This window comes from Hemicordylus capensis, chromosome 2 (assembly GCF_027244095.1).
Source record: "Hemicordylus capensis ecotype Gifberg chromosome 2, rHemCap1.1.pri, whole genome shotgun sequence".
Lineage (NCBI taxonomy): Eukaryota > Metazoa > Chordata > Lepidosauria > Squamata > Cordylidae > Hemicordylus > Hemicordylus capensis.
Window position 1 is genome coordinate 247,954,140 of NC_069658.1, and position 14,796 is coordinate 247,968,935.

Here is a 14,796-nt window from a genome sequence, read left to right on the forward strand (position 1 = left end):
TGAGTTTTATAAGGCTGATTTTTATTTGGCATATTTAGTAGTCACGTCCCTCTGTACAAAAAGAACAAATGTGCTAGACATTTTTATTATCTTCAAGATAATACACTAGCTGACATCCAGACTAATTTTCTCAGTAGTACTACTCAGGAGTTAATCTAAAGTACTACTAAATTTCAAGAGGACTTCCTCTAGTAAATTAAGTCAGGATGTCAGGTACTGGATTTAAACCACTGGAGATGGCTGGGGAGGAATAAAAACTTCCATTCACTGAACCCCAAAGTTTTATTGCTAATGTACATAAAATAAATAAAAGGTTAAAGAGAAACAGGCTTCCTCTTTTTGGCTGTGGCTAATTATTAATTGCCAAATAATGGACATAGAAAAAGGCATCACCAGTACATATTTGGTTATTAAAATTTTTGAGTTTGGCTAATAATCAGTGCCTTTTATGTATGAGTCCTCTGATGTCTGCTAAGGTGTGATCGGTGCCGGAAGCTTTTCCCACACGCAGAGCAGTTGTACAGTTTCTCGCCTGAATGGATTCTTCGATGGACAATCAAGTTTGAACAGTCACGGAAGCTTTTCCCACAATCTGCACATATGTACGGCTTTTCCCCTGTATGCATCCTCTCATGCCTGATGAGGTGTGCTCTGCGGCTGAAACTCCTTTCACAACTGGAGCATTGATAGGGCTTCTCACCAGTGTGGATTCTCTTATGCACAATGAAGGTGGATTGATTCCTGAAGCTTTTCCCACAATCGGCGCATTGGTATGGCTTCTCTCCGGTGTGGGTTCTCTCGTGCGCAACTAGCTGGGGACTGCGGCTGAAGCTTTTGCCACAGTCTGAGCATCGGTATGGCTTCTCTCCTGTATGGATGCTCTGGTGCCTAATAAGGTGCGATGTGCGGCCAAAGCTTTTCTCACAATATGAGCACTGGTATGGCTTTTCCCCAGTGTGGATTTTCTTATGCACAATGAAGTTGGAACGGCTGCTAAAGCTTTTCCCGCAGTCTGTGCATATATATGGTTTCTGCCCAGTGTGCTTTCTCTTGTGTGTAATAAGCCGTGAACTACAATTAAAGCTTTTCCCGCAGTCCGGGCACTTGTATGGTTTCTCTCCCGTGTGAATTCTCTGATGTCGGATGAGGTGGGCTCTGCGGCTGAAGCTTTTCCCACAATCTGAGCACTCGTACAGTTTCACTCCTGTGTGGATGGCATCGTGCAGCACAAGCTCGTGCTTCCATCTCAATACTTCCCCACATTCCTCCTCTTGCTCATCCTTGAGGATTATTTTTTGGACGATATTCTCGCCGTGGCCCTCATCTCCCGGAGAATAGATTAATCGCTCCTCTTCTTTCCACGAGCAATGATCCTGCCAGTGTTCAGGGCTTTCTCCTTGATCGGGACAGGGAGAAATGTCCTGCTCCATGTTTCTTGACAAGATCCAGCATAGCTCCGATTCTCTGAAATTTTCTGCTTGATGTTTTTCCTTCCTGCACATCCTCTTGTCATCTGCCGAAATACAAAGAGGATCCACAGATAAGTCATTTGTTTGATGGGAGTGGAAAGGAATTTCTAGCCAGTTTGTGCATTTGGGGAGAATGAGAAAGAAAGAGCCAAGTGGATTTATGGACCAGGATTTCAGATAGGAGAGCCAGATCCTCTGTGAGCATGAACACCATACATTGATGGAAAGAGGAAGAGGAACCTGCCTTATACTGAGTCAGGCCATTGGTCCATCTAGCTCAGTACTGTCTACACTGGGATTGGCATTGGGTTGCTTGAGAGTTCCTCGGCTTATCTGCTCTTCAGGGTTTCTATGGAATTCCAATTCAAGGAACTCTATGGAATTCTTTGCCAATCTATGGAATTCTTTGCCAGGGGATGTGGTGAGGGCCACCAGCTTGGATGGCTTTAAAAGGGGCTTAGATAAATTCATGGTGGGCAGGTCTATCAATGGCTACTAGTCTGGTGGCTGTGGGCCACCTCCAGCCTCAGAGGCACGGTGCCAATAAATACCAGTTACAGGGGAGCCACAGCAGGAGAGAGGGCATGTGCATACCTCTTGCATGTGGACTCCCCAGAGGCATCTGGTGGGCCACTGTGGGAAACAGGATGCTGGACTATATGGGCCTTGTGCCTGATCCAGCAGGGCAGTTCCTATGTTCTTAGGGTTTGGGCCCTGCTTCTCCCTCTTTTCCCTTCCAGCCAATACTGCAGATCTGATTGGCTGGCCGAGTGGAGGTTGCGCCATGTTTAATTTCTCTCCGCCCATTCCCCAGGTTGCTTTTACTTTCTCTTCTATTAATTTCTCCCCAGTCCCCTCCCACCCCAAAGCATCCTCTTGCTCCCCTCCTATCCTGCAGCAAAATGCTCCTGGAATTCAGAGGTTTTGATGTTAGAATCTCTCATTCTATCAATGTAAATTTTTGTACATGCTGCTGTTTTGCAACCAGCTTTGCCTCCCTATGGTCAGATCAGATTTCTTTATTACAGTAACTAACAAGAAAGAAAAAAAGACACAAGAAGCAAAAAAACAGCAAGGTACAAACAAATCTGAAAATACGAATTCAAAATGGTATGGATACAATATAAGCAAATATATTCAAGAGATGAACGACAGCATGAAGAAAGATGTTCAGTGAATAACACAAACTATCCTAAACAGTAAATAAACCACATGTTTGTGCTAAAGTATGCTATCCATCAAACAGTTCATGATTATATAATCATCTCTCTATGTACGTTGCTTGCAGTCAGGCAAAACATAGCTACATGGATTGAAATCTCATTAGTGTGGTCAGCTAAAAGATATCTAGCACAAAAAGTATCTGATCACCCTAGGAAGTTAGTTTTAAAAGGTAATATATATTTACAGCAGATGCCTCTGTCAAAATTACAGTACAATAATACATGGGTGCCTCCCTGTGGTGTCATTTTATGGACTAGCTCTGCTTCCCCAAGCTGTTATTTCATGCTGATAGTTTCCAAGGGTTGGGAAGGTGAGAAGATTTAAGGCTTCCTACCCCTGCTCTGCACTGATAGTAGCTTTCTTTCTTTCTTTTCCCCTAACTGGAGATATCAGGGATTAAATCTGGAACCTTTTGGGTCAGTCCATGGACCAACCAAAATCCAGAGAGATGTTAATCTTCTACAGCCTTTCTTTGTATCAGCTTGGCAATCAGGAGGGGAAATGCAACCGCTTTCACTGCTAAATGACAGGTTGCATTACTGACAAATGAAAGCTTTGGTGAACGATATAAGCATTCTTGCCTATTAGAAATTGAACTTGAGCCAACAACATGATGCTGTGGCAAAAAAGGCCTATACCATCTTTGGTTGCATTCCTGTCTTCTTCTCGTCTGTGCTCTTAAGTGGGAAGCACACCACGCAAGAATAGCTCTATCCAATCCTAGCATATCAAGTGTACAATAATAAATTATGTTGATAATTAAACAAAACAAAAAAAGGATAGAACAGACATGTTGTTTTTATTTTGATCATACTCCTTGTTTTTATCTTCTGTTTTAACGTAAACCACTTTAGGTAAAGAATTTTTAGAAAAGGGGTGCGCAAACATAAATAAGATAAATGATTATTATTTAATAATTTTAATAATTTGTTTTATATTGTTTTTATTGTGTTTTATGTATTTTAACCTGTGATTTTAATGTTGGAATTTGTACAGCGCCTAGAGATTTACATATCAGGTGGTATAAAAATATGATTGAGAAACAAACAAACAAACAAACAAGCAAGCAAGCCTCAAAGGTTTTGAGGGTGATAAAAGTATTAAGCAATTCTAGCCTCTTCTGAGCGAAGGAATAGAATTAAGGTTTATCCCTAGGAAGTCAGAGCATCCTTTATTTCAAGATACAAGGAACACTTACGTAGCAAGTTGTAATCTTTGTCATCCTCCTGTTTGATTTCCCTAAAGGGAGGTCCCTCCCAGCTGTCTGAAAGGGCCTTCTCTGGGTCGGGGAAATAAACATCCTCCTCTTTCAATAACTCTGAAACCTGGAACAAAAGTAAGAATACTGTTCAGTGGTTAGGCACAGGACTGGGAAGGGGAAAGGCAAAATGTACTGATTCATAATAGTTACAGCTCTGTGGCAGAATACATTGCTTTGAACACAAGGAGGTAAAAAAGCAAGAAAATCCCAGCAACAAATAAACCAGGCCTGTGCTCTAGCAGTAAGTGAGCAATGGGCAGTCTAGGAAGTACTGTGCTGATTTTAACAAAGTGAGAAGATTCTGGTAGCAAGTTCAAGTTGAGGCTTAGCAGAGGCCAAGCATTAAGTGATGGGCTTAGGGAAGGAATACTGAGGCTAAAAGGCAGGAAGATTCTAGCCGTTATTAAGCAAAGCCCCGCTCATGCTTACAGCTCAGAAAGCTGAAGAGGAAAATTGTTAGGGCTCTGCTTGTCTGAAGAGGAAAGCACCCTCACCATGATGGCTGGTGCTTCCGTGAGCAGCAACCGGGATTGCCCGAGGTTGCCACTCATGTAAGTGGCGGCCATCACGGTTACGCTGTGTACCTCTTCAGACAAACAGTGTCCTAACCTGGAGCGTCCGGCAGGTGGGAGTGAGTGACAGTGGTGGGGTGGGACTTCCTGTAAGCATGAGCGGGCTTTGCTTAATAACATCTGAGTGTGGGAAGTGATTGCTGTTTCTTTTCCTTTTTCATAATTTGTATTGCTTGATATATTCGAACACTTTTGTTGTATCTCTCCTTTATCTACTTTTTATTTGAAAATTAAAATTCTATTTGAAAAAACCAAACATCTGAGGAGGGCTCCTAACCACAAAATACACCCGGGCCCTAGCAGGGGCCAAGCATTAAGTCCTCTCACCTGTATTTCCCGTCTTGTGACCTCCTGTGGCCTGAACAGAAAATCTTCTGCCAGGGCCACCGCTTGGGAGCAGGTATCTGGCCCACCTTCCTTGACCCAGCTCTGCATTCCCTGAGGTAGGATGGTCAGGAACTGCTCCAAGATCACCAGCTCCAAGATCTGCTCCTTGGTGTGTCTCTCCGGCTTCAGCCACTGATGACAGAGCTTCCAGAGTTGGTAACAAACCTCTTGGGGCCCCTCAGCCTCCTGGTAGCGGAACTCCCTGAAACGTTGGCATTGCCTCTCTGCAGTGGCAGGAACTTTGCCAAAGTTTTCTTCTTTCACCTTCCTGTCTTCTTCTCCATCCTCCTCTGCTCCATGGAGGCCTTCCAACCATTTCACTTCCTCCTCTTCTTGAATGGACTGGTCAGCATGGGCCTCTTCCTTGCTGGGGACTGGAAATATCTTTGTATCTCCCCACAATGTGGGCTCTGGCAGCTGGATATGCTCCTTGGTGTATCTTTCTGGTTTCAGCCTCTGATGACCCAGTTCCCAGAGATGACTACAAACCTCTCGGGGCCCCTCTGCCTCCCGATAACTGAATTGCCTGAAGCACTGGTGCTGCGTTTCCATGCTGCTGGTCTCCTCATCCAGGATCTCTTCCTTCACTTTCATGCAACCTGGCTTATCTTTCTCCAAAGAATTGCTCTTGGTCTGCTGGACCTTTGTGCTAAGGCCTGTCAGGAGTTCAGTCACCTCTTCTCCAGTGCCAGCTGCTTCCTCAAAGTGGGGCAGAAAAACCTTGCTGTCGCCACTTAGCATGGGCCCAAGTATTTGTGGGGTTCTCCATTCCAAGTGGGTGGACTCCACTGTTCTGAGGAACCCCTTCCATTGGTCTTCCCAGCACTGTTGCAGACCTTCGCCTGGTTCCTGGTTAACTGGCTGTGGTGCAGTCCTTTCCCAGAACTCTCTGATACCTGCAGCCTGGGCAAGGATGTATGAGCCTCGTCCTGTCCCTTTCCCCAGTTCATAACCTACTGGGTCCAACTGGACACTCAAAGTTGATTCATGTCCTGGTTCAGCCGTCATTTTCTCTCTTGGGACAAAGGTACCTGAGATCATTACTGCAAAATACAGCAGGCCTTTATTCCTGTGACAGCATACAATCAGAGTCACCAGTTAGGCCAATTGAGACAAAGCGAGCCAATATTCTTCACCAGTTAGGATCAAAATTCCTCACCAGGAATGGAGGCATCTCCCTAAATGATAAGAGAGAGAGAGAGAGAGAGAGAGAGAGAGAGAGAGAATGTCAAGAACAGAAATACGAATAAGGTGCATGGGGGTCCAGGCCCACATATAAATTATTTTATTTTATTCAATTTTATTCAATTTTATTCATGGGGGTCCAGGCCCACATATAAATCATTTTATTTTATTCAATTTTATATCGCCCTTCCAAAGTGGCTCAGGGCTGTTTACTATTAAAACAAAGCCATAGAACAATATAGCCTTTATATTGAGGGAAACAACTTAATTTGGCTTCAATTGATTTGTTAACTAGTGCACCACTTAAACATACACCTCCAGTTTTGTTAACAGAAGAACTCTCACCAGGGGAGGCACAAGGTATTATTGAAGTGCCTGAGGCAAAGCAACATATGTTACCTTCCCCCACACCCCCGGGTGGGAGCCAGGCCCCTTCAAAACTGACCCTTGCTCACTTTGAAAGTGGTACAGAGCGCAGGGAGGAGAAAGGTTGCCAGCAGCCTTCTCTACTCTCCTTGTGCTTCTTGAAAGTTTTGCAGAGTGTGAGGAGAATGCTTCTCTCAAAGCTTGCAAGGGTCAGATTCCGTGTTCCCTCTAACAGGGATTCGCAGATGTTGTTGACTACAACTCCCAGAATCCACAGATGCAATGGCTTTTGCTAGGGGGTTCTGGGAATTGTAGTCAACAACTTATGTGTTAGAGGGAACACTGGTCGGATTAGTCCCTCAGAGCTCATGGAACATAGGAAGCTGCCTTATATTGAGTCAGCACCAAGCAAAAAGCATAAAGGAGCTGAATAAGAGAATCAAGAAGCAAACTAACAGATCCAATGATGTAACAGAAAACAATAGCCCCAATAAATATATAAATGTAGATTATATTGAAAATAGAATAATCATTTATACATGGTGATATGAATAAATTGTACAAGGCAAATGGATAAATAAGATATAAAGTGTATCCAACTACAAAGATATAAACATAGGAAAATATAGTACATCCAATGAAAGAACTAAGTATATAAACAACAGCACTCTGGTTATCACACTGTTTCAAGTGTCTTTTTCAAGAATTAATGAACGTTCATATCTTCTTCCAAGGATATCACTAAAATATTCTTCAAAATTTCAATGCTGTAAAATGAATCTCTTTCATGGGACACCGCAGGTCTTCTCCTGTGATGTGACAATTCTATAAAATATGCCCACATTCACCAATATATAAATTACTACTATCATGATGATCTACTCATTATATAATAAAATTAAAAATATAATATATATATTGCAGGAGATGGCAATGGTAAACCCCTCCTTTATTCTACCAAGAAAACTACATGGCTCTGTGGTTGCCAGGAGTTGACACCGACTTCACAGCACAACCTTTCCTTTTCCTTTATATAATAGATATAATCCCTCCCCCAACAAGTCCTGCTATGCTGCCTCATCATGGCTGGTGGAGGATGTTCCTGGGAGGGATGAGCGAAGTACACCGGGAGGTATACAACCAGTAGGGTCGCCCAAAGCGCGAAGGTCATCCCAGCTGCCCAGTTAAAGCAAGCAGGCACCTATATTGGGCAGCAGTGATACAGGAAGGTGCTGGAGGCGGACGATCACTTCAGTGACAATGACAAAGGCATCATTTCATACTGGGCGGGAGAAGAAAATGGTAAACCACTCCTGTATTTTACCAAGAAAACCACATGGATAGACAAAATGGAATGATTGTCGATGTAGTGCCAGATGATACTCAACACGCTACTGAGGAAGAGCTGAGGACCTCTCAGAGTACTGATGGTGTTTATGATGCGGTTAAACGAAAGCCTTTGGGACATCTAGCAGCTGATGTTGCCGTGCGGGAAAAGAAAATCTGAAGCTGCAAAGACAGAATTACAATGGGAATGTGTAACGTAAGAAGCATGAGTATGGGAAAGCTCGACACAGTGAAAGATGAAATGAATCGACTATAGATTGACATCTTGGGCATCAGTAAATTAAAACGGACTGGAATGGGACAATTTCAGTCAGAAAATCATACCGCTTACTACTCAGGACATGAAAACCAAAGAAGGAACAGTGTTGCTTTCATAGTCAGGAAAAATATAGCAATGACAATACTTGGGTACAATGCAGTCAGTAACTGACTAATATCAGTTAGATTTCGTGGACAAGCCTTTAACATGACAGTTCTTCAAGTCTATGTCCCAACAACTGATGCAGAAGAAGAGGAAGTTGATGAGTTTTCTGTCAATTTCAGACTGAACTTGAGCATAACATGCAAGCAAGATGTGATGCTGGTGGTTGGAGACTGGAATGCCAAAGCTGGAAAAGGTAAGGAGGAAAACAAAGTCGGCCTATATGGCCTAGGAAACAGAAATGAAGCAGGAGAACGACTTATTAGTTTCGGCCAAGCCAAGGATCTCTTCATTGCTAACACATTCTTCAAACAACCAAATCGGTGCCTATACACATGGACATCACCAGATGGAGTATATAGAAATCAAATGGATTACATTATTGGTGCAAGGAGGTGGAAGAGCTCAGTTATAACAGCAAAGACATGGCCGGGGGCCGATTGTGGAACCAATCATGAACTGCTCATGTGCAAGTTCCAAGTCAAGCTAAAGCAGAAAAGAAAAGCTATCCAGCTTCCATGATATGATCTTGAGAATGTACCCACCATTTTCAAGGAGAACATAAGTAACTGCTTTTAAGTTCTGAACCTCATTGATAGGGAACCAGAGGAACTGTGGAATGAAATCAAAGAAATTGTTAAGGATGAATGTGAAAAGAGACTGCCAAAGACCAAGAAACAGAAGAGAGCAAAATGGATGTCAGAACAGACGGTGGAAATTGCCAAGAAGAGGAGAGAAGCCAAAGTCAAGAAAGATAAAGATCTCAGGAAGGAACTTAATAGGGAATTTCAGAAAGCTGTTAGAAGAGACAAAGAACAATACTACAATGACATCAGTAAAGACCTTGAGGATGGAAATAGACACAGAAAAACAAGCCAAGTTTTTCAAAAGATCTCTGAACTCAGAGGGAGGTTCCAACCTTGAATTGGTATGTTAAGGGACACCAAAGGACAGATAGTAACTGAATCAGAGAAGATCAAACAGAGATGGAAGGAATATACTGAAAATCTGTACAGCAGGGACATCAACATCCAAGATACTCTAGAAGATATTCCCTACTTGCAAGAACCTCTAGTACAGGAAGATGAAGTTAAATCAGCACTCTGGTCATTACTAAGTCGGAAGACTACAGAAACTGATGGAATAGCTACAGAAATATGGCAAACAACAGAAGAAGAATCAGTCAAGGCTCTAACCAAACTATGCCAGCAAATTTGGAGAATGACACAGTGGCCAACAGAATGGAAGATGTCAGTCTACATACCCATACCAAAGAAAGGAGACTTAACAGATTGCATAAACCATCGCACAATATCCTTAATTTCATATACTAACAAAAGAATGCTCAGGATCATACAACGCAGATTAGAGCCCTATGTGGAAGGGGAAATGCTGGATGTTCAAGCTGGTTTCCGAAAAGGCCGAGGAACAAGAGATATAATTGCTGATGCTCGCTGGTCACTGGATAATTGAGAAAGTCAAAGAATACCAGAAATAAGTCAATATGTGCTTTATTGACTACAGAAAAGCCTTTGATTGTGTCGACCATGTCAAGTTGTGGAATATCCTTAGGAAAATGGGCGTCCCGGAACATCTCATTGGTCTCATGAGAAACCTATACACGGGGCAGGAAGCTACAGTCCAGATGGTGAAACAGACTGGTACCAGATTGGCAAAAGAGTAAGACAAGACTGTGTACTTTCTCCTTCTTTTTCAATTTATATGCTGAACATATACTGAGAGAAGCTGGATTGGAAGAAGATGAGTGTGGTTTTAAAGTTGGCCTGCACTACACTGATGACACCACTCTAATAGCTAAGGATGCGGATGATCTGCAAGCTCTAGTAATGAAAGTCAGGGAGCATGGTGAAAAAATGGGACTACAATTAAATGTAAAGAAGACTAAACTAATGACAACGGGTACAGCAACCAGCCTCAGAATTGACACTGAAGACACTGAAGTGGTGGATAGCTTCTGCCTTTTAGGATTGATTATCAACAGTAAAGGATCCAGCAGTCAAGACAGACATATGCTGCAGTCTAGCACTTGGTAGGGTTGCAATGAAGGCCTTGGAAAGGATATTTAGATGCTGTGATGTGTCTACACCTACAAAGATTAGAATGGTTCAGACAATGGTTTTCCCCATGACACTCTATGGATGAGAAAGCTGGACTTTGAAGAAGCAAGATAGAAAAAGCATTGATGCTTTTGAACTTTGGGGTTGGAGAAGACTTTTGAGGATACCATGGGCAGCCAGGAAAACAAACAAATCAATCCAGAATTTTCAATCGAGGCACAAATGACCAGACTCAAACTACTATACTCCGGACACATTATGTGAAAATCCAGCTCCCTTGAGAAGTCCATAATGCTGGGAAGAGTTGAAGGAAAGAGAAGAGGACGACCAGCAGCAAGGTGGATGGACTCGATTACAACAGCAATGAATGCACCACTGGGAGACCTTAAAGGCCAAGTTGAAGACAGATCATCCTGGAGAGAATCTATCTATGTGGTCGCTAAGAATCGACGTTGACTTGACGGCACTTAAGCAATCAATCAATATCTATAATAAAACTAAAAAGTGTTACCAACTTCAGTCCTTCATTGTGTGCAGTCTTCTCTCCCCCCACCCCCCCGTCTGCCATTTCTCTCCCTCCCTACCCCCCACTCCCAGTCCTCTTTTTTGTTGTTTTGCTTAACATCCCACCTGAGGGAAAGTTCTGGAGAACTAAGAGCTTGCTTGCTACTTTGAGATATTTTAGCTCTTACCAACAAAGGTGTTGCTCGACAATGGCTTTTGGATATTTTCTAATGGATTGATGCAGTGACCTAAGATTTTTCTGATAACAGACAGTGACAATTCATTCCAAATGAGAAGAGGCAGTCTTTAGGATGGTTTACTGTAGGCCTTGACAAATTTTATTTGGATCTAGAAGCCAGCCCCCAAACTTAGGAGACAGACAAAATTATCAGACTTAGCGATGGACTTTGTGGAAGGGGAAGGTAAATGGGCTTATTTTTCTCCCCTCATTGCACAGGGCTGCTTGGGACAAATGCAAATTTTATTAAATAATTCCACCTCTGAATATTCTATTCTTGGTACCACAGTCAAATTTCTAGGTACCATGGCTCCCCGGTGCCTGGGATTTGTCAAATCCTGGCATAGTGTCACCCAGGGGCGGAGCCACCATTGGGCCAATGGGTTCAAAGAACCCGGGCCATGACCAATCAGGGGCCACGTCTCATGGCCCTGACACGCCCTCCGCATCTGACATCAGATGCGGGGGTGCTAGTTTAGCTCCCTAACAGGGGCCGCGCGGCCCCTTCGGGAGTTAAACCTCAACTCCAACGTGGCTAGCCCCACGTCTGACGTCAGATACAGGGACAGCCGCGGTGGCTGCACACAGGCTGCCGGCGGACCCGCTACGCTCCTGGTGTCACCTTTTGCTCCCATGGCTTTTAGGTGATTTTTGGCTTCCCTTCTTTTAAAATTATAATGCTTTTAGACAAGTAGTTTTAACTAAACCCTTGTTCTTACCTTCAAAGCTCTCTATAGGCTTGCCTCACCCAGCGTTTCCACTCTTATCTCCCACAAAATCCTGGCATTCAAACCTTTGCTCCTCCAACTCCATTACTCTAGAAAGGTCAAAGGTTTCCTGCTCTGTTAAGCAACACCGCCCAATCACCCTAGTCAACTCCTGAGCTGGGAACTCCTTTCCACAATTCATCTATATAGTTCTACCTTTCTTTATTCCTTCAAATTCAGCCTCAAGATCACTTTTTCCAAGAAGTCTTTGGCCTTTCATCCCTAACTCCTCATCCCCAAACCAGTTGGTCTTGTGGTAGCAAGCATGAATTATCCCCTTTGCTAAGCAGGGTTTGCCCTGGGTTGCATTTGAATGGGCTCTGTAAGATCTTCCCCTTAGGGGATGGGGCTACTCTGGGAAGAGCACCCGCCTGTTTGCATGCAGAAGATTCTAAGTTCCCTCCCTGGCAGCATCCCCAAGACAGGGCTGAGAGAGACTCCTGCCTGCAACCTCAGAGAAGCCACTGCCAGTCTGTGCAGACAATTCTGAGCTACAGGTGAAACTCGGAAAATTAGAATATAGTGCAAAAGTCCATTAATTTCAGTAATGCAAATTAAAAGGTGAAACTGATATATGAGACAGACGCATTACATGCAAAGCGAGATAAGTCAAGCCTTAATTTGTTATAATTGTGATGATCATGGCGTACAGCTCATGAAAACCCCAAATCCACAATCCCAGAAAATTAGAATATTACATGGAACCAAGAAGACAAGGATTGAAGAATAGAACAATATTGGACCTCTGAAAAGTATACAGTGTACTGTGCTTGATTGGCCAGCAAACTCGCCTGACCTGACCACATAGAGAATCTATGGGGCATTGCCGAGAGAAGGATGAGAGACATGAGACCAAACAATGAAGAATTGCTGAAGGCCACTAATGAAGCATCCTGGTCTTCCATAATACCTCATCAGTGCCACAGGCTGATAGCATCCATGCCACGCCACATTGAGGCAGTAATTGCTGCAAAAGGGGCCCAAACCAAGTACTGAATACATATGCATGCTTATACTTTTCAGAGGTCCAATATTGTTCTATTCTTCAATCCTTGTCTTCTTGATTCCATGTAATATTCTAATTTTCTGGGATTGTGGATTTGGGGTTTTCATGAGCTGTACGCCATGATCATCACAATTATAACAAATTAAGGCTTGATTTATCTCGCTTTGCATGTAATGCGTCTGTCTCATATATCAGTTTCACCTTTTAATTTGCATTACTGAAATTAATGGACTTTTGCATGATATTCTAATTTTCCGAGTTTCACCTGTAGTTGGACCAATGGTCTGACTCGGTATAAGGCACTTTCCTATGCCCCAAGCCTACGTACCTGGAAATGGCAGGTACTCCCCTTTTCATCTTTCCCTTTGCTCCCCCCACCCTACCCTACCCTACCCCTACCCTACCTGAAATAATATTCTGAAATTGTGAATATTAACTCCTTGCAGCAGAGACCTGTCCACTTGCTTAGAATAATAGTCTGTTAGAGCTGGAAGGGACTCCGGAGGTCTTCTAGTCCAACCCCCTGCTCAGAGCAGGACAGATGGCTCTGTTTGAAGCCCTCCAGTGAAGGGGAGCCCACCACAGCATGAGACAGGCAGTTCCACTGTCAAACAACTCTTACAGTTAGGAAATCCCTCCTAATGTCTAGCCTATATCTGCCTCCTTGTAATTTAAATGCATTTTGTGGCAGGGAGGGGTGGGTGGGGAGAAGAGGGAAGTCATTATGGGTGGGGAGAATATGTTTTGGGGACTCTAGATATGGGCTATTGGGGGTGCAGTTTAATAAAATAAGGAGGGGAACTCCTCCATTGTTTAGGGGGATCTGCATAGGATCATAGGTTTTAACTGGTTTGATGTTATTGTAAACCGCCCAGGGACGAAAGTTTGGGGCGGTATACAAATTTGATAAATAAATAATAGCCTTACAACCTGATCCAGTACTTATTTACTCAAAAGTAAGTCCCACTGATGGCTCACTCCATATTCTTGTGCACAGCTTGCTCCTAGCCACGGCTACTCAAGAGTAAGCATGCAGTACAGAGTCAAGGAAGGTTTGCTATCCCAGGCATGCGTACTTGGGAGTAAGCCCTGCTGAAGTCAGTGGGAAGAGCACGCATGCCTCTTCCTCAGCCTTATCGTTTCCATCCTTCCCTGTATTTTTCATCTGAACACGGGAGTCTGAATTTCCCACGCAGTCCACACGTTGCGTTCCGCCCCGCTTAGTTAATAAGTGTTGCATCACTTCATCTGCTATTATTCAAGTTAATAATTTGAACATGGTTGGCAGACAGGTTATCAGTCTATAATTACTTGGAACTGCACCTTTTGCTGGGCCTTTCATGATGAGATGAGTTTTCCCAGTTGTTAGCCATTGTTCAATATCACCTCCTTGCAAAATGTGATTGAACTGTTTTGATAGTTGTTTATGAAGGCTTGTTAGGTGTTTAAGCCAAAAGCCATGCAGTTCATCGTCGCCTGGTGCATGATTTTTAATTTTCTTTGCTCTTTCACTTATTAATTCTGGTGTTATTATTAGATCTTGCATTTGTTGGCTAAATTTTTCAAGCTCTTTCACCCAGCCTGCTTTTTTATTATAATCTATTGGATTGTCCCATAATTTCCCCCAGAATTGCACTCTTCTTCTTCTTCTTCTTCTTCATTCGATTTCTATACTGCCCTTCCAAAAATGCCTCAGGGCAGTTTACACAGAGAAATAACAAACAAATAAGATGGAACCCTGTCCCCAAAGGGCTCACATTCTAAAAAGAAACATAAGATAGACACCAGCAACAGTCACCGGAAGTACTGTGGTGGGGGTGGATATGGCCAGTTACTCTCCCCCTGCTAAATAAAGAGAATCACCACGGTAAAAGGTGCCTCTTTGCCCAGTTAGCAGGGATGAGGGTTAGGGGTTAGGGATAACGCTGAGCTAGATGGACCAAGGGTCTGACTGTGTCAAGGGCAGCTTCC

General features: G+C 43.3%; 1 protein-coding gene across 2 annotated transcripts in view; it reads right to left on the minus strand.

Annotated features, from left to right (window-relative positions):
* The window catches only part of LOC128342597 (zinc finger protein 397-like), a 17,485-nt gene continuing 2,689 nt past the window's right edge, over positions 1-14,796 (minus strand). The window contains exons 1-4 of one of the 2 annotated variants that reach the window (XM_053290067.1): positions 6,554-6,684; positions 4,854-6,091; positions 3,892-4,018; positions 1-1,513 (exon numbers count right to left, since the gene is read on the minus strand). In XM_053290067.1, coding sequence (XP_053146042.1) covers positions 447-1,513; positions 3,892-4,018; positions 4,854-5,954 — 2,295 coding nt within the window. In that variant the 5' untranslated portion in view covers positions 5,955-6,091; positions 6,554-6,684 and the 3' untranslated portion in view covers positions 1-446. Of the gene's footprint in view, positions 1,514-3,891; positions 4,019-4,853; positions 6,092-6,553; positions 6,685-14,796 lie in introns of those variants that run through there. The other variant, XM_053290068.1, reaches the window with a different exon arrangement.